Raw genomic sequence first — 19972 nt, 5'->3', positions numbered from 1 at the left:
TTAATTAGTGCAACAGCTACAAATTGAAAAACTCAATTAAATATTAATTCCCAATGTCTGGCAGGCTCATTCTTTAGCCGTGGAATTTTGTGAGTCTCAGTCAAGAGGCGTACAGCATGGAAATAGGCCCACCTGCCGATTGTATCCACACTGCCCTTCAGCTATACAGGTCAATAAACAATATGGTCTTGGCATCAATGTTCGGTTCCGACATTGTGGGCAGAAGGGCCTGTTCCACTTCAAATCCCATATATATTCACCCCAAATTCTCATCAAGTCCCCACATTCTACCACTCACTTATGCTTGGAATAATGTACAGCTGCCATTTAACCTACCGACCTGGTAGACAAAAGTGCCGGGGAAACTCAGCGGGTGCAGCAGCATCTATGGAGCGAAGGAAATAGGCGACGTTTCGGTCCGAAATAGATACGCATTTTTAAATCTATACTTCCACAACTAGATATCTTACTTTAACTGTGATTTTAAACTCTTCTCAGATCAGTCTGTTCTCTGCACTAGACACTAGTCACTCCCTTCTGTATCTGTAAATGGCTTGTTGCCGTCATGTATTGTCGTTCCACTGGCCGGCTAGCACCAACAAGCGCGTTTCACTGTAACTTTTCACAGGTGACAATAAACTAAAACTGAACTGAAATCAGCAGTCGAGATTCTGAACGTGTTACGCAGTCAAAGACCTATCGTGTCATAAAACCAGAATACAGCAGTGAAAGAACAAGCCCTCCAGCCCACGTCTGTGCCAAGCATGAGATTGTCTCCACAGATGCTGCCTGTCCCGCTGAGTTCCTCCAGCATAGTGTTTTGCTACAGATTCCAACATCTGACATTCCTTCAGTCACCTCTTGGTGTTTTTAAAAAAAAATAATAATTGGTTAGTCTTTTCTTGAAGCAGATATGGAAGAGACTTAAACACTTGTTGAACTGAGATAAACTAATATCCTCTGCCTGCACGCGATCCACATTCCCTGCATATCCATCCATGCGCCTATCTGAAAACCTCTTAAATGCCGCTGTCATATCTGCCTCCACCACCCCGGGCAAAGCGTTCCAGGTACTCACCGCCCGTGTGAAAAAATAAAACTTGCCCCACACACCTCCTTTAAACTTTGCCCCTCTCACCTTAAAGCCATTGAACCAAACTTTAATCGTTCAGCAACTGACAAGCAAGATGCTGCATGCAAGTCATTTAGCCATGTACCAATTAGCCATTTTGGCATCTTCATCCAGCAACTAAAGATCAGACAGATAAAGAAATGGAAGCACAGACAGATCGGCTGCTAAAGTTTATTACAAGGTGTTGGAAGTCAGATAGGAACAATCCATAAAAATCACTGATTATCTGGGGACGAGGTTAGGAGTACAAATTTTAAGCAGCCTTTTAAAATTAGTTAGGAACAGCAAAAAAATCCTTGCGTCTTCTTCAGCAGCTCAAGTCCTCAAGATGATGGTTTGCTGGGCTCACTGGCGTGTCTTTTCCTCACCATGTCTTGAGGGAGGATGCAGTTAATCTTCCCACTGGAGAGAAAATAAAAGTAGTAACGTTGATGCAGTCCAACAACTAACAAATCAAATGAGATTGCTCTGGGCTCAGGTTACAGTTTCATATCTTCTCAATTTGTTCATCCATCCAAATACCAAGATCAAAGCCAATGCCTTGCCAAACTTTTTATACAGCTGTATTTATAGATTGATAATTTCATTTTCCGTACACGAGGTATGTAAAGAGTTACTACATAAAGGGCATCAACAAAGTTACAAAGAATTCCATGTGGTCTGCATTGGTCCCAATTTGTTCTCCAGGCCAGGTCCCCATTTGTTCTTGGTTTCCCCCCACCCACCCCCGGTCCAAATCCATTCCTCACAACTTTATGCAACCAGAAGAACTTTGAACTGCTCCAATCTACCTCAGTAGATGTGAAAAAGCATAAATACGAGTTAACTTCAACCAAGTTATTACATGCATGTTTTAGTCAAGATTTGATCTTGACGACAAATGGGAGTCAAGCAACCCAATCTGTAAATCCAATAAACAACAGCATTTTGGACATCCAACATAAACCATAGCTGAGTCACTCTTCCCACTTGGCAAGTGCACTGGCTCAGTTAAGCAAAACTAATCACTAAATATTCTCATCTTAGTTTTCCAATTCGCCATGACCTTATTTGGACTCCACTTTGGACTCCACTGGTGTCAGTTAAAAGTTACTTGATCCCCCCCCCCCCCACCCCACCCCCCCCCCCCACCCCCCCCCCCCCACCCCCCCCCCCCACTCCCCCCCCCACTCAACCCCCCCTCCCCCCACCCCCCCCCCCACCCCCCCACACCCCTCTCTTCCCCCACCCCCCACACACCCCTCCTCCCCCCCCCACCCTATCCCTGCTCTCACCTCTCAGATGACTCAGTTAGAGTGGTCATTACTGGAAGGTTCTGGGTTTTTCCAAAGAAAAAGCTGAGCCACCATTGGCCCGACGCAGACTTTGGCAACCCTATAAATACAAAGAGTTATATTACCTTTTGACCCATCCACATATGCCTTCAACAATACTGAAAACTAACAGCAAACAAACTCATGCTTGGAAGTCGTCTGGAGAAGTCGGGTGGAGAAGGGTCTCGGCCAGAAACATCACCCATTCCAGCGTTTTGTGTCCATCTTCATGTGCTTAGAAAACCTCATTGCAAGTTATTCTAGTTAAGATCCTCGTGCAAAACAGAAACTACAAAGACTTTGTAACACTTCTAACACTTGGGTTTAATAAATGATTGTCACTAACCCCCCCCCCCCCACCCCCACCCCTCCACACAATGGTTTTAAAGTAGACCAGTTTGGGGAAATAAATGAACTTAAGTAAACTGTTCAGCATTACCTCCATTTAACTGTGTTTAGTTAACAAGCCTCTTCTTACCTGTGGTGTGTGGAATAACTTCCCCAATGTGCTCAGAGCTACCGCATGAACTATTACTGGAGGTTGATCCAATTCGCCCTGGAATGAGAGATTTGTTCTGTTAGTCGACCAATTGTCATGCATTAACCTTCGAAAGAACATTTAAATTGCTGGAACTTCAATTGCAAAATGTCCAACAGATTTCAAACTGAATGCTCATATTTGCCTTGCCAAGGTGTGTGGGTTTGTAGGGTTTAATTGTCCCCCAAAGTGTGTTGGTAGTGGATGTGTATGTGGGATGACAGAACAGGAGAAGGCCAGCGTGGACTTGGTGTTCTGATGTTTTTAGTTACTAAAACCTTGAGCAAGAGCAAGTTGCCTGACAGCGCTTTCAGCGCCAGAGACCCAGGCTACGGGTGCTGTCTGTATGGAGTTTGTACGTTCTCCCCATGACCGCGTGGGTTTTCTCCGAGATCTTCGGTTTCCTCCCAAATTCCAAAGACATACAGGTTTGTTAGTTGAGGGTTTCGGCCCGAAACGTTGCCTATTTCCTCCGCTCCATAGATGCTGCTGCACCCGCTGAGTATCTCCAGTACTTTTGTGTACCAGGTTTGTAAGTTAATTGGCTAGGTACAAGTGTGAATTGTGTAGGTAAGATAGTGTTAATCGCTATCGACCAGCAGGGATCGCTGCAATGTGTCCTTTTCACACCGTACATGTGTCTTGTACCCTTCCATATCTCTAGTTCCCCTCTCCCCCGACTCAGTCTGAAGGGTATCATACCAAAACATCACCCATTCCTTCACTCCAGAGATACTGCCTGACCCGCTGAGTTACTCCAGCACTTTGTGTGTATCTGAAGCATTAGAGTCATTTGTAAACCAGCACCTGCAGTTCCATGTTTCTACATTAAAATACACTGTTGTACAGATTAAGTGAAAAAGTGAGTGTAGGATGGAACTGCAGGTGCTGGTTTAAATCAAAGAGAGACCACAAAAAGCTGGAGTAACTCAGTCGGACAGGCAGCATCTCTGGAGAGAAGGGACGGGTGATGTTTGTGGTCGAGACTCTTCTTCAGGGCTTCATAAATCGATAAGCCAAGCTCCAGATGTCCAAAATTCTGTGGCAATTAACAACAAGGAACATTTAGATCTCACTAAATGGAAGCATCCGACTTAGAATTCCTTTATCCCTACCCCAGAAAGGGCATTCCAACAGTTTAGGTCATTCCAACAGGGGAGGTCATTTAAGACCGAGGTGAGAAAAAACTTTTTTACCCAGAGAGTTGTGAATTTGTGGAATGCCCTACCACAGTGGGCAGTGGAGACCAAGTCACTGGATGGATTTAAGAGAGAGTTAGACAGAGCTCTAGGGGCTAGTGGAATCAAGGGATATGGGGAGAAGGCAGGCACGGGTTATTGATTGGGGACGATCAGCCATGATCACAATGAATGGCGGTGATGGCTCGAAGGGCCGAATGGCCTCCTCCTGCACCTATTTTCTATGTTTCTACGTAACTCCAGACATTCAAACAAGTCATAAACCATTCTCAACTTAATTGCAGCACCGTCAAATGTCAAGAGAAAATTGTGATTGTGTAACAATTTACCCTTGAACCAAGAAATCTACAACCTGTACCCTTGCAGAATTATTCAGAAAATGGTGAGATCCTCAGCCAAACAATGAAACTATCTCCAGCAGGATAGATGATGAACTGAAATAATAAGCCCGAGAAGAAATAGAGATGAATTAACTGGTGACTCTCCCTGCAACTTCAGTTAAAACAAAGCCCTAATTGGAAAGTCTTTCTAGATGAATCTTGCAACCAGGCAACGTCAACATGGCTGGCTGCTGGTTCTTGGCAGAAAGTGTCATTATTAAAGAATAACATCATTCATGGGTCTTGGTTCTGAGAATTCGGCTAAAGACTAGCTTGCCAAATTCAACAAGTTGAGTTCATTTGAAAGAAACGGCACATGTTTAAAAAGTTTTTTTTTTCCCCCCTTTGGAAAGTTGGCCAACCAGTAAGAAGTCGGCTCTAAACAAACCAGCTGTTCCATTTATCCTCCACCTACTGCAATAGAAACATAGAAAATAGGTGCAGGAGTAGGCCATTCGGCCCTTCGAGCCTGCACCGCCAACCAATAAGAATGTGTATTTTCCCAGAAAGAATTACTTACTCCTGTAATAGTCATGGGTTGCTGCGAGCGATCCAGTCGATGGAATGGAGGCCATTTGGATCTTTCAATCCCGTTTCCAGATGGTGACCTTTGAATAGGAGCAAAAACAACAACGTTAAATCAAACTGCTTCTTAAAACTAACGTCACTTGTATTTTACTGAGCAGAATTACAACTTCAGTCAGTAGAGACAGTAAACATACAATGGGCTGGGAGATTGCAACCTTCACGTGGCCCGCCCTGTTTCGACTAATGCAATCAACCTGGCAACAACCCAACAATCAAATAAGATCAAATAGAACAAGTTGTCCTACAAATTTAGGCTGTGCACGCCATACACAAGAAGAAACATATAATATTAAGCTAATATTCTACTAATTGAAAATAATTATTTGTACATAGAGCATTGTCAAGTTAAATACAGCTCTTGGGGCTAACGGAATCAAGGGATATGGGGAGAAAGCAGGAGCGGGGTACTGATTCTGGAGAATCAGCCACGATCCTGCACCTATTTTCTTTGTTTCTAAATAAAAATTGTAAAACCAATTTGAGGGACAAGGTTTAGTGAAAACATCTCATTCCCTTGGTCTGTAAAAGGGTCTTGACCTGAAATGTCCCTTGTCCATTCCCTCCACAGATGCTTCCTGACCCACTGAGTTCCTGCCACACAAAACCTGCCTCCAGATTTTAACATATACTGTCCTTAGGTAAATCATACAATTTAATGTTATGAACATAAAATATTCCTACGTCCAGTAACCCACAGCCACAAAGTTCTGCTAACACACACACACATGCCCAATTAAGAGTCAGTGTTATACAGCATGGAAACAGGCCCTTCGGCCCAGCTCCTCCATGCTGACCTAGTTGCCCCATGTGAGCCAGTCCCATTTGCCTGTGAATTAGAAAAACTCCTCTGAACCTTGCCTGTCCATCTAGTTTTCTTCCCCCTTCCCATACCTGCCAACACACAACACCTAACCATCATGTTCTACCTATCGCCTACCAGCCCTCTCCTCCTCCACCCTCCCATTCCTTGTACTGATAGACAATTTGTACTTTTCCCCTCAACCCTGACACAGGGACCCGACCAAACATATTCACTTACTTGTTGCTTCCACAGATGCTCACTGACACCCGCTGATGGTCTGTTTTTGTTCCACATTCCAGCAGCCATCTACCTATCAAAATCCCCTTCTTGCCCCTGGGAACCTGTTGCCTCCCACAACTCTCTCCTTTTCCAGCTTACTGCTCCCCCCACCACCTCACATCCAGTCTGAAAGAGGATCTCGGCCTGAAGCATCACCTATCCATGCTCGCCACAGATGCTGCCTGACTCACTGAGTTACTCTAGCACTCTGTGAAGCATCACCTATCCATGTTCTCCACAGATGCTGCCTGACCCGCTGAGTTACTCCAGCACTCTGTGAAACGTCACCTATCCATGTTCTCCACAGATGCTGCCTGACCCACTGAGTTATGGTGCAGCAGCATCTATGGAGCTAAGGAAATAGGCAACGTTTCGGGCCGAAACCCTTCTGGAAATAGGCAACGTTTCGGGCCGAAACCCGGAAGGGTTTCGGCCCGAAACGTTACCTATTTCCTTAGCTCCATAGATGCTGCTGTACCCGCTGAGTTACTCCAGCACTCTGTGAAACGTCACCTATCCATGTTCTCCACAGATGCTGCCCGACCCGCTGAGTTACTCCAGCACTAGGTTGTTTTTTTTAAAGCAGCATCTGTAGTTCTTTGTGTTTAGTCTCTTTTTCGTCTTGGTTAACAAACGTTAACTATTTAACCAGTTATTAGATTCAGGTCTATACAAGGACAGAAAACAGCCAAAGTAATAGAAATGTCAATATCACGTCCAAAGGTTCATAGATAAAACTGGGGCAAGTCCAAAATAAACAGTATCCAGCAACCTATTTTTGACTGGGATATATTTAGCATGTTTACTCTCACTGGATAACGTATCTGAACAGTTGCCTTAAGATAACTGGCACTAAAGTTGAACCGCCCAACTGTATCCAAAATTCCAAATTCACAAACAGCAAAATCTAAAACTTAAATGCCAAATTGTTCAGTAATCCAGAAAGCAATTAGGTTAATTTATAAAATACAACGGGGAAAATGCACATTAATTAGGTGACACTATGCAAAAGTACGATATTGTGATGGGGTGGATAAGGAAAGTCAGAATTCATGGAAACGACCTTATGTTACGATATACTATGTTTACCTTCCATCAGCTATAGTAGTCAACATGTTAAGCAAATCTACAAGTTAAACAACCTTGTGACACACATAAAACCATGACATAGTAAGCAGAATTCGACCAGTCGGCCCATTGCGTCCACTACATCATCCAATCATGGCTGATCTATTTCCCCCTCCCAACCCCATTCTGCTCCCTTATCTTACCACAACCAGAGAGAAGTGCTGAACTACTGGTTACACAAAAAAGCTGGAGAAACTCAGCGGGTGCAGCAGCATCTATGGAGCGAAGGAAATAGGCAACGTTTCGGGCCGAAACCCTTCTTCAGACTGATCGGGGGCGGGGGTGGGTGGGGACAAGAAAGGGAAAAGGAGGAGTAGCCCGAAGGCTGGGGGATGGGAGGAGACAGCAGGGGGGCTGAGGAAGGGGAGGAGACAGCAAGGACTAACAAGTGCTGAACTACTTGAGTAGTGCTGAACTACTCTTTGGTGACCCTTGAACTATCCTTGATCAGACATTTGCTAGCCTTACCTTGCACTAAAAGGTATCCCTTAATGCATCTATGCAATGTAAATGTCTCGATTGTAATCATGTATTGTCTTTCGTCTGACTGGATAGCACACAACTAAAGAGCCTGTCCCACTTTCCTGAGTTATTCACGAATTCTCCCGAGTTTTCAAACTCACAGAATGTTCGTAACAAGTCTGTAGGAGTCCGTGGATATAGCGTAGCTGCTCGTTACGCCAGCCGTAAGTACTTGGGGCTATTTGTTTTACTCATGGGCATTTTAAAAATGCTGAAAAAAATGTCTCAAATTACCCGATGCCCAGAGTACCTGCGGCTGGCATGACGTGCCGCTACGATATATCCACGGACTCGTTACGAACATTCTGCGAGTTTGAAAACTCGGGAGAATTCGTGAATAACTCGGGAAAGTGGGACAGGTCCTTACAGCTTTTCACTGTACCTCGGTACACGTGACAATAAACTAAACAAAAAACTTCTCCCCGTAACCATCGAAACAAGCCTTGTGCTGCACACCAACAAGTTAATAAACACAAGTTGGCATTGCAAAGCAAAGTTTAGAACCACAACCATGTACTGCAAATCTACGTTACAAACAGGCTTGCACTGCAAATGTACGAGTTAAATACAACCCCTCACTCTGCAAATCTACAAGTTAAACACAACCCCTCTGCAAATCTACAAGTTAAAAACAACCCTGCACTACAAATTAGAAACACCGCCTCACACACTGCAAAGATACGAGTTAAGAGACAACCTTGTACTGCAAATCTACAGGTTAATAAACATTACTTGGCATCGTAATCCTACAAGTTAGAAACACCGCCTCACACACTGCAAATCTGCAAGTTACAAGTAATTTGTGCAAGTAATTTTGGTCCAACTTTTTGCAGTTTGCAGTAACTGCCAGTTATCTTCGAGAAATCTAGAGTCTTGTGTAATTGCATCCAAGGAGAAATATCCTACATACTAGCGGCCACTGATATTCCCCAAACCTTGACAACAAGTTGATGACAACGCTGCGCAGTCAGAGCCGTTAACAAGTTGTGCAGAGGACAAGGTCGGGAGCGGTGAGCTGGGGGTGAGCTCAGGGTACAGCTGTCCCGCCAAGGCTGAGCTGGCTCAAAAAGTTGCTGATGTGGGATAGGGGAGAGAGAGGCTGAGGCGGGGAGGGGGGAGACAGGCTGGGGGGGGGGGGGGGGAATGGGGACAGTCTTGTGGACAAGGGGTGGGGGGGGGTCTGAAGCTGGGGATAGGGGGGGGGAGAGAGGGGGGTGGGGGAGAGAGAGAGAGAGGGAGAGGGGGGGGGAGAGAGAGAGAGAGAGAGGGTGGGGGGGGAGAGAGAGGAGAGAGAGAGAGAGAGGGTGGGGGGGAGAGAGAGAGAGAGAGGGAGGGGGGGAGAGGGAGAAGGGAGGGAGAGGGAGGGAGGGAGAGAGAGAGGGGGGGGGGGAGAGAGAGAGGGGGAGGGGGGGAGAGAGAGGGGGGAAGGAGAGGGAGAGAGGGAGGGAGAGAGAGGGAGGGGGGGGGAGAGAGAGAGAGGGGGGGGGGGGGGGAGAGGGGGAGAGAGGGGGGGAGAGAGAGGGGGGGGGGGGGAGAGAGGGGGGGGGGGGGGAGAGAGAGAGAGGGAGAGTGGGGGGGGGGAGAGAGAGAGAGTGAGGGAGGGGGAGAGGGGGAGGAGGGTGGGGGGGGGGGGGGAGAGAAGAGAGAGAGAGTCAAGTTTATTTGTCACAGACACAGACGAGGATGGGGAGAGAGAGATGAAAGGGGAGAATGTGGGGGCGGAAGAGGAGAGAGAAACAGGGGGGGGGGAGAGAGAGAAGGGTGGGGGGGGGGGGGGGGGGGAGAGAGATATGGGGGGGGAGAGAGAGATAGGGTGGGGGGGGGAACTCCCCCTCCCCACCCTCATAAGAGAGAGGGGGGGGGGGAGAGGGAGAGAGAGAGAGAGGGGGGGGAGAGAGAGGGAGAGAGGGTGGGGGCCTCCCCCAGGGATTAGGGAGGATGGTTGGAGCAGAAAGTCAAGTCAGACTATCACTCCCTCCCTGAAATCAGGGCAACGTGCAAAACCACCCGCTGCAAACAAAACACAGGCCGAGGCATATGAGGCCGGGCCTACACTCCCCCTCACCGTTAAGAGAGGGTCGAGGAGCCGCTGCTGTGAGTGACGGAGGCGGACGCTAGAGAAAGGGCCCATTGGAGAGGAGGGGGGTCTCTGTCTCTGAGGGTGGGGTCTCTGTCTCTGAGGGTGGGGGGGTCTCTCTGTCTCTGGGGGGGGGGGAGAGAGTCTGGGGGGGGGTCTCTGTCTCTGGGGGGGGTCTCTGTCTCTGGGGGGGGAGAGGGTCTCTGGGGGGGTCTCGTGAGTGGGGACGCGCCGCCCTTTAGAGGATGGGGGCGCTCCCCACACGGCCCCTCCCCCCGGGGGGAGGTCCATCATCGTCAAAACCCGCCCCCGAGTGAGAGCTGTCTCTCCTCCCCCCCAATCCCAGCCCCGCCCCCGGGATGTCCACCATCCGCTGCGCACAAACCCCGAGGCCCCCCGAGTGAGCTGTCTCTCCACCCCCCCCGAATCCTGCTGCTGTGAGTGACGGAGGCGGGCCCTAGACGAAAGGGCCCATTGAGAACGTGTCTCATCGCTGTCCTGTCTCTGTCTCTGTCACTGTCTCCTCTGTCCTCTGTCTCTGTCTCTGTCTGTCTCTGTCTCTGTCTCTGTCTCTGTCTCTGTCTCTGTCTCTGTTCGTCTCTGTCCCGTGAGCTGGGGGGGACCGTCCTGCCCACCACTCTTATAGACGCGCTCCCCACACGGCCCCGCCCCCGGGATGCCCATCATCGTCAAACCCCGCCCCCACTTCGGCCCCGCCCCCGAGCTGCCCATCATCGTCCTGCCCCACCCCCACTTCGTCCCCGCCCCCGGACTGTCCATCATCGTCCTGCCCCGCCCACCTCTTCGTCCCCGCCCCCCGATGCCCATCATCGTCCTGCCCCCCAATCCCTGCCCCGCCCCCGACTGCCCATCATCGTCCTGCCCCCTCCCCCCCGCCCCGCCCCCGACTGTCCATAGTCCCCGCCCCCACATAGTACCCGCCCCCACAGTTCATCGTCCAGCCCCGTCCCCCCACACAGACCCCGCCCCCAACTGCCAATCACCGTCCAGCCCCGCCCCCGAATGAGTCTCTCTCCCTCCTAAGCCCCCCCAAGCGGCACCGCCCCCGGGCTGCCCATCATCGTCCCGCCCCCCCCCCTCACTCGTGAGCTGTCGCTCCTCCTCTCCCCCCCAGCCCCGCGCTCTCTCTCCCTCTCTCTCTCCCGCTGCCCCGGGTTCGATTCCCGGTCCGGGAACAGCAGCACTTTGTTGATTCCCTCTTCTCTTTTGTTAAATCTTGATGGAGGAATGTGGGGGGTGGGGGGGGGGGGGGGGGGGGGGGGGGGGGGTATACTTTTGTTACAGCTTGTACTGCTTATATTTTATTAATGGATGATCAGGCATTATCACAGTGAATGGCGGTGCTTGCTCGAAGGGCCGAATGGCCTACTCCAGCACCTATCATCTGTGGATAATGTTTCTATGTATTAAATGCAACCAGGAACAAACAACAATGACTCCTGGCGACACCAAATAAAAAATTGCAAATGCACGTCTTATTTGCAACATTTTATATATTTTTGTTTTCTATTTTATTTTGTATTTTAAAGCCACAAAAAAACAACAAGGACCCCTGGCGGCACCAAATACTGCAATACGCAATAATAATATATTCTATTGTCATTGCACATAGGTGCAACGAGATTTGGGCCAATGCAATTAAAAATGTTGTCTTATTTAGAGCAATTTTAACAAATGCTGTGAGGTTCTGAGCGGTTTTTTTTATGTTTTTTTTTAAAACGGGTTGTAGGGAACAAATGCAGCCTCCTCTTGCCGTGGGGGGTGCTGTGGGTGTGGATGCATTCCTTAATCAGCTCGAAAAAAGAGTTAGAAAGAACCACAAGCTGCTGCAAAAGGCAGCAAGACGATCACCAGAAGAAGCAGATTCTGCCTCTGACTTGTAGAGCTCCCTGGTGGTCTAGTGGTTAGGATTCGGCGCTCTCACCGCCGCGGCCCGGGTTCGATTCCCGGTCAGGGAACACACGTTTTTTTTGCTCTCCACAATCTTTCTGCCTTTCAATGCAATATCTTGTGTGTTTTCCCCCACCAAAAAATAATAATAATACATTTTTTTTGCAGTATTTTAAATATACAAAACAAAAAACTGGGCAAAATCACTTCATCATACTCTTGTAAATCTTCTCTGCACTTTTTTTCCAATCAAGTCAAGAGTTTATTGTCATGTCCCAGATAGGACAATGAAATTCTTGCCTGCTGCAGCACAACAGAATATTGTAGGCATAAATACAGATCAGATCAGATGAGTGTGTCTATATACCATAATATATATATATATATACACATAAATAAACAGATAAAGTGCAATAGGCTATATTAGTTCAGTTTGTTTGAAGTTGTGATTAATAGTCTGATGGCTGTGGGGAAGAAGCTGTTCCTCAATCTTTCTGCCTTTCAATGCAATATTTTGTGTGTTTGCTCCCCCCCCCAATAAAATAAAAATTATAATATATACAAAACATAAAACTGGGCAAAATCACTTCACCACTTGTAAATCTTCTCTGTACTTTTTTTTCAACCTTTCTATGCAATATTTTGCATGTTGGCAACCCCCCCCCCCAAAAAAAAAGATGCAGTATTTGAAATATATAATATACACAAAACAAAAAAACTGGGTAAAATCTCTTCATCTCTTGTAAATCTTCTCTGCACTCTTTTTCCAACTTAATGACATCCATCCTATAGTAATCTGATGAAGGGTCTCGAACTGAAACGTCACCCACTCCTTCTCTCCAGAGATGCTGCCTGCCCCACTGAGTTACCCCAGCATTTTGTATCTATCTTCCATCCTGTACCAAGGCCACCAGAGGTGAGAAGGGAAAGATTTAAATAGAAACCTGAAGGGCATGAATATGCCTGGAATAATAAAATGTTTGTGTTGAAAACTGTTGATATATATATATATGTCATGTATTTAATTGATGCAAGATCCATTAATTTTGTTTTATTTTACTTTAAATTATAAATTTTGATTGCATCTATCTAAAATATCTAGTGCTAACTAATTCCATTCATTCATGCCATTCAGAACTCATTGATAAAAATAAAAAATCTAAATTCATAAATAGACAAAATTGATGTTGGATATCTGGAAGTTACAGTACTGGAGCTGCACTGCCCCCTCCTGGAACCTTGAGGAATTCCTGATGTGCTTGAACTCTCTTCCTGGTTTTCTTTTATATTGGAGACAAGAACTTTACTTATCCCAGTTGGGAAATTGATCGGCTGAATCATAAAAACACAAGGTACATGGAATTAAAGTGACAAGTGGAAGGTATTGGGGTTGTGCAAAGATTTGGGAATGGGGGGGGGGGGGGAGGGGGAGGTAGGGGAATCAGTCTGCAGATGCTGGAATCTTGAACATTGCACTAAATGCTGGAGGAACTCAGCCGGTCAGGCAGCATCCGTGGAGGGAATGGATCAGTCTGAAGCGTCCCGGCCCAAAATGTCGTCTGTCCATTCCTTCCGCAGATGCTGCCTGACCTGCTGAGTTCTTCCAGCGTTTCGGCACTTACGTTCTATTTGTTTCCACACTAACAGGAGATCTGTACGGTGGTGTTTCCATTCAGTTCTTTATGAAGCAACCAGAAGAATTCCTCTGCTATCTTTACATGGGTGCATTTGTGGCAATGAATGAATTTTGATGCACTGCTTTTAAAGATAGTAAATCAATTAGGTTAATTAGGCTTCGGTAATAATTATCCCGAGTGTATAGGATAGAGCTAGTGTACGGGGTGACCGCTAGTCGATGGGCTGAAGGGCCTGTTACCGCGCTGTATCTCTAAAGTCTAAAAGTTTTGGCATCATGTTGGGCACAGACAATGTGGGCCGAATGGCCTGTTGCTGTTCTATGTTCTATGTTTGTGTTCCACTATTGACTCATCGTGTCATGGGTGCTCATGGTGTTTACATCTCACGACCACAGAAAACGTTGTCATAATCTTTTAATAATTAAACGGCGGCATTAAAAAGCGCCGACTGCGGTGGCCCAGAGATGTTGCCCGATTTTAACGGCTTGGAGTTGCGATGTGGCCGCTGGAGTTGGCAACAAACGGAAGGGGGTCGTTGTTGCCGTGGCTAGTGGTGGCGCTGGCTCCGTGTTGGTCAGCATTGGGAGCGCACGGCCGGTGGCGGGGAGGAGGGGTGACATCCTCATGAACTGTTCCAGACGGAGGCAGCTGACGGTGGGGAAGAGGCCGGCCAGGATCCCCGCCCGGACGCGAGACATGGCGGCTTGGCGCGCGCACCCCGCGCTCCAGCGCTGGCGCTGCGACTCCATCGTGGCGGCCTCCCTCTGCGACGCGCACGTGCTCAGATGCGACACCAGGCGGGACTGCGGAGTGTCGGAGCGGCCCAGTCCCTCTGTGACACTCAGGTACCGGGCTACTTCCCACAGACATTCCCGAAATCCCAGCACCCCGTAGTCAGTAGCAAGCTCCGGAGTTTCCATGTAACCTGTTAGTTCAAAATTACTCTGTGAGAATCTGTGCAAGACATAGAAACATAGACAATAGATGCCGTCGGTGTCGGATGTGTATTGATTGTACTAGTCATAGAGGGAGTACAGAGAAGGTTCACCAGACTGATTGCTGGGATGTCAGGACTTTCATATGAAGAAAGACTGGAGAGACTCGGCTTGTACTCGCTAGAATTTAGAAGATTGAGGGGGGATCTTATAGAAACTTACAAAATTCTTAAGGGGTTGGACAGGATAGATGCAGGAAGATTGCTCCCTATGTTGGGGAAGTCCAGAACAAGGGGTCACAGTTTAAGGATAAGGGGGAAGTCCTTTAGGACCGAGATGAGGAAAACCTTTTTCACACAGAGAGTGGTGAATCTCTGGAATTCTCTGCCACAGAAGGTAGTTGAGGCCAGTTCATTGGCTATATTTAAGAGGGAGTTAGATGTGGCCCTTGTGGCTAAAGGGATCAGGGAGTATGGAGAGAAGGCAGGTACAGGATACTGAAGGTACAGGATCTCGGTCCTAAAGGAATTCCCCCTTATCCTTAAACTGTGACCCCTCGTCCTGGACCTCCCCAACATCGGGAACAATCTTCCTGCTTCTAGCCTGTCCAACCCCTTAAGAAATTTGTAAGTTTCTATAAAAAAGATCCCCCCCTCAATCTTCTAAATTCTAGCGAGTACAAGCCGAGTCTATCCAGTCTTTCTTCATATGAAAGTCCTGCCATCCCAGGAATCAGTCTGGTGAACCTTCTCTGTACTCCCTCTATGGCAATAATGTCTTTCCTCAGATCAGGAGACCAAAACTGTACGCAATACTCCAGGTGTGGTCTCACCAAGACCCTGTACAACTGCAGTAGAACCTCCCTGCTCTTATTCTCAAATCCTTTTGCTATGAATGCTAACATACCATTCGCTTTCTTCACTGCCTGCTGTACCTGCATGCCTACTTTCAATGACTGGTGTACCATGACACCCAGGTCTCCCCTTTTCCTAATCGGCCACCATTCAGACAATAGTCTGCTTTCCTGTTTTTGCCACCAAAGTGGATAACCTCACATTTATCCACATTATACTGCATCTGCCATGATGCAGTATGGAAGGATATGGACCAAGCGCAGGCAGGTGGGACAGGTTGGCCGGTGTGGGCAAGTTGGGCGGAAGGGCCTGTTACCACACTGTATCCCTCTATGACATCCGGAGAAAACCTCTCCCCACACTAGACCTATCGCTCCTGCCTCATGCCTACCTCTGCCACCCACACCGCCACCTGGCTGTACCACACTCACCTCTCCCACGGCTGGTATGAAGGACCTTCAGATGATCCACGGTCATTTGCAGTATCTCCGCTTTTTCCAGTTTCATTGATCCCTGCAAACCAAGACAAAAGGACAGATCTTTCCTTGTTCTATTTTTAAGAAGGAACTGCAGATGGTGGAAAATCGAAGGTAGACAAAAGTGCTGGAGAAACTCAGCGGGTGCGGCAGCATATATGGAGCGAAGGAAATAGGCAACGTTTCGGGCCGAAACCCGAAGGGTTTCGACCCGAAACGTTACCTATTTCCTTTGGGTTTCGGCCCGAAACGTTGCCTATTTCCTTCGCTCCATAGATGCTGCCGCACCCGCTGAGTTTCTCCAGCATTTTTGGCTACTATCCTTAGTTTTAATTCAGTGGCACAGTTCAGTGACACAGCAGGGAAACAGGCCCTTCGGCCCACCAAGTCCGTGCCGACCAGCGGCCCGCGTTCACTGGCACTATCCTACACACCTGTACGCCCCGGACTAAACCCACGCAGGTCACGGGGAGAACGTACAGACAGCGCCCGTAAATCAGGATTGAACCCGGGTCCCCGGCGCAGTGAGGCAGCGACTCTACCGCTGCGCCACCGTGCCACCCCACTCCATCTTCAACCTTCAGATCCCTCAACATTCTTCCCATGAGATTATTTTCAAACCTGCTCTGTTAGTTCCAAAAAACAGTGACCGTGAAGAATCGCCATCTGTCCCTGCTGTGGGCATCCAACATCAAGCTCACAGTGCACAACAGATAGCACACTGGCGGGATGAAGCACAGTTTATATTGGCAACGGACTGAACAAGGGTCCAAACGTCACCCATCCATGTTCTCCAGAGATGCTGCCTGACCCTCTGAGTTACTCCGGCACTCTGTGAAACATCACCTATCCATGTTCTCCACAGATGCTGCCTGACCCGCTGAGTTACTCCAGGACTCTGTGAAACGTCACCTATCCATGTTCTCCACAGATGCTGCCTGACCCGCTGAGTTACTCCAGCACTTTGTGTCTTTCTTTGGTTTGGGAACTGCTCCGCCTAAGACCGTAGGTAATTGGAGAGTCGTAGATGTAGCCCAGTTCATCACACACACCACACTCCCCACCATTGTAGATGTAGCCCAGTCCACCACACAGATCACACTCCCCACCATTGTAGATGTAGCCCAGTCCATCACACAGACCACACTCCCCACCATTGTAGATGTAGCCCAGTCCATCAAACAGACCACACACCCTACCACAGACTCCATCTACGATCATAAGTGATAGGAGTAGAATTAGGCCATTCGGCCCATCATCTACTCCGCCATTCAATCATGGCTGATCTATCTCTCCCTCCTAACCCCATTCTCCTGCCTTCTCCCCACAACCCCTGACACCCGCACTAATCCAGAACCTGCACTTCAGGCCAAAGACTATAGAGGAGCTAGTATCTTTGCTTCAGGCTGCCTTAGAGTTCTGTCCCACTTAGGAAACCTGAACGGAAACCTCTGGAGACTTTGCGCCCCACCCAAGGTTTCCGTGCGGTTCCTGGAGGTTTTTGTCAGTCTCCCTACCTGCTTCCACTACCTGCAACCTCCGGCAACCACCTGCAACCTCCGGAAACCTTGGGTGGGGCGCAAAGTCTCCAGAGGTTTCCGTCTAGGTTTCCTAAGTGGGACAAGGGCATTTCATTGTCTCAAATTGAGACAATGACAATAAATTTGAATACAATACAATAAGGAAAGCAGCCAACATAATCTAAGACGAAACGTCACCCATTCCTTTTCTCCAGAGATGCTGCCTGGCCCGCTGAGTTACTCCAGCATTTGTGTCTCCCTCTGTCTGTGTCTAATCTGTTGACTGTACCTCGGTGCAGGTGACAATGCTGACCAAGCTAAACCCTGTAGCAATGAGTTGTGCCATACTTGTTTCTCGCTGGCGCAGGGAACCAGACGGCGGAGCTCGGCCAGACTGTGGTTAATGCGATCTCGGCGCCGCTTCTCCACGATCTGCAAATGAAGCAATTGTTGCAACATCACGTCCTTGGGTAAAAGCAAAGATACCAGAGGAGCATCTTTGGGTAAAAGCAAAGCAAGCGGCACTTTAAACACGCACTGTGCACCTACCCCACGCCTCTTCCTCCGTGCCTGCTTCCTGGAAACAGCGGCCGGCTTCCCGGGATGAGATCCCTTCCTGCTCCTGTTTTTTGTTTAAAGTGAGGAACTTATAAGTGAGGTGCATTGGCATTTTTCTGCAGTTTGCTACAAAAACATTGCACAATCCACGAGGAAGTTTGCAAAGCCAGGCAGGAAAATGCTGGAGTAACTCAGCGGGACAGGCAGCAGCATTCCTGGAGAAAAAAGGGTGGGCGATCTTTCGGGGTCGAGACCCTTCTTCAGTCTTCAGTCTTCCGTCTGAACAAAGGGGTCTCGACCGCGAAACGGTCACCCGTTCCTTTCTCTCCAGAGACGCTGCCCGTCCCGCTGAGTTACTCCAGCATTTTTGTGTCTATCTTCGGTGTAAACCAGCACCTGCAGTCCCTGTCCCACACAGGAAGTTTGCAAACTTCACTTTCAAATTCAGGAAGGGATTGAGAGATACTTTACCCTTTCTCATCGTCAATGTCCAGTTCGCTGTCGGAGGAGGTGGATTGCACAGATCTCTGCATTGCTAACTGTCCGGTAGATTGCACAGACCCTAACTGGCCGGTAGATTGCATCGGTCTCTTCTGCATTGCTAAGTGGCCGGTGGATTGCATAGATCTCGGCGTTGCTATCTGGCCAGGCGAGTGGGTGCAGGTGCGTCTGCTCTGAGCTTCTGCAAGATGTTGCTCAGCCGCGCCTGCGAGCCCAGCCTCCCCCGAGCCGCCTGATTGACAGCTCGCCCGGGCCCGGATTTGCCCTCATCATCGCTGCAGCCGCGGGATTCCCCATGTCCATGGAAGCTGCTCTCTAAATGCACACACACAGTCAATAAAAAAATCAAATGCACCCTCACTGCACGTCTGTCTCCACGCTGTTCAATGACTCTAGAAACCCTCTGTCAGGTCAATAGGATCAATTGCATGGGGAAGGGTCTGCAGATGCTGCTTTACACCGAAGATAGACACAAAGTGCCGGAGTAACTAATAATAATAATAATAATCTTTATTGTCATTGTACAAGACAACGAAATTTTGTTGGAGCAGTCCTCCAGCTGCACAGGAATATGAGTATAAAAATACGTTTAAAAAAGAACTATTAAAAAATTAGACTATAAACATATAGGAGTATGGGCTCACCAGCATCTCTTCTTCCTGAGGAGACTGAAGAAGGTCCATCTGTCTCCTCAGATCCTGGTGAACTTCTACCACTGCACCATCGAGAGCATCCTTACCAACTGCATCACAGTATGGTATGGCAACTGCTCTGTCTCCGACCGGAAGGCATTGCAGAGGGTGGTGAAAATTGCCCAACGCATCACCGGTTCCACGCTCCCCTCCATTGAGTCTGTCCAAAGCAAGCGCTGTCTGCGGAGGGCGCTCAGCATCGCCAAGGACTGCTCTCACCCCAACCACGGACTGTTTACCCTCCTACCATCCGGGAGGCGCTACAGGTCTCTCCGTTGCCGGACCAGCAGGTCGAGGAACAGCTTCTTTCCGGCGGCTGTCACTCTACTAAACAACGTACCTCGGTGACTGCCAATCACCACCCCCCCCCCCCCCGGACACTTGTTATTATTTATTCAAATCATTTGCTATGTCGCTCTTCCAGGGAGATGCTAAATGCATTTCGTTGTCTCGTTACTGTACACTGACAATGACAATTAAAATTGAATCTGAATCTGAATCTGTGTGAGAGAGAGGGGGGGATCAGTGTGGGAGGGGGTTAGAGTTCAGTAGTGTCACAGCTCTATGGTAGAAGCTGTTTTTTTAGTCTTGTGGTGCGGGCGCTCAGTGTCCTGTATCGTCTTCCTGAGGGCGGGGCGGGTGAAGAGGCAGTGTCCAGGGTGTGTGCTGTCTCTAATGATGCCCTTGACCCTCCGGATGCAGCGGGTCCGGTAGATGTCCTCCAGTCTGGGGAGCTGGGTGCCAGTGATCCTCTTAATGACGCGTTGGAGAGCTTTCCTGTTCTCTGCGGTGCAGCCAGAGTACCATACTGTGATGCAGTATGTGAGAACTGACTCGATGGCTGACCTGTAGAAGCTCACCAGCAGCTGTTGTGGGAGACGTGCCCTCTTCAAGCACCTCAGGAAGTGAAGCCTTTCAAGTCCTTTCTTG

General features: G+C 48.5%; 2 protein-coding genes and 1 non-coding gene across 4 annotated transcripts; 1 reads left to right on the top strand and 2 right to left on the bottom strand.

Moving 5' to 3' along the window:
* Positions 1-1291: 1291 nt before the first annotated feature.
* On the bottom strand, positions 1292-10031 carry ppdpfb (pancreatic progenitor cell differentiation and proliferation factor b). 2 transcript variants are annotated; one of them, XM_055652636.1, is made up of 5 exons: positions 9957-10031; positions 5083-5172; positions 2924-3001; positions 2407-2506; positions 1292-1534 (listed from the first exon to the last, which is right to left on the bottom strand). In XM_055652636.1, the coding sequence occupies exons 2-5, from the start codon at positions 5135-5137 to the stop codon at positions 1456-1458; spliced, it is 312 nt and encodes a 103-aa protein (XP_055508611.1). In that variant the 5' UTR covers positions 5138-5172; positions 9957-10031; the 3' UTR covers positions 1292-1455. The 2 variants fall into 2 exon arrangements, with proteins under 2 accessions (XP_055508611.1, XP_055508612.1); XM_055652637.1 differs by lacking the exon at positions 9957-10031 and adding an exon at positions 7503-7604 and having other exon boundaries at positions 5083-5170.
* A 1834-nt stretch (positions 10032-11865) lies between these two features.
* On the top strand, positions 11866-11937 carry trnae-cuc (transfer RNA glutamic acid (anticodon CUC)). The gene has a single exon. It is a non-coding gene; the product is annotated as a tRNA-Glu (tRNA).
* Positions 11938-13904: 1967 nt separating this feature from the next.
* On the bottom strand, positions 13905-18613 carry LOC129707521 (hairy/enhancer-of-split related with YRPW motif protein 2-like). Its single transcript, XM_055652635.1, has 5 exons — positions 18321-18613; positions 17841-17913; positions 17640-17723; positions 15727-15808; positions 13905-14431 (listed from the first exon to the last, which is right to left on the bottom strand). The coding sequence occupies exons 1-5, from the start codon at positions 18470-18472 to the stop codon at positions 13941-13943; spliced, it is 882 nt and encodes a 293-aa protein (XP_055508610.1). The 5' UTR covers positions 18473-18613; the 3' UTR covers positions 13905-13940.
* Between the last annotated feature and the right edge of the window lie 1359 nt (positions 18614-19972).

Source organism: Leucoraja erinacea, chromosome 21 (genome assembly GCF_028641065.1).
Source record: "Leucoraja erinacea ecotype New England chromosome 21, Leri_hhj_1, whole genome shotgun sequence".
In the NCBI taxonomy this organism is placed as follows: Eukaryota; Metazoa; Chordata; class Chondrichthyes; order Rajiformes; family Rajidae; genus Leucoraja; species Leucoraja erinaceus.
The sequence above is the reverse complement of the archived record's forward strand: the minus strand, read 5'-3'. Positions and strand labels throughout refer to the sequence as shown.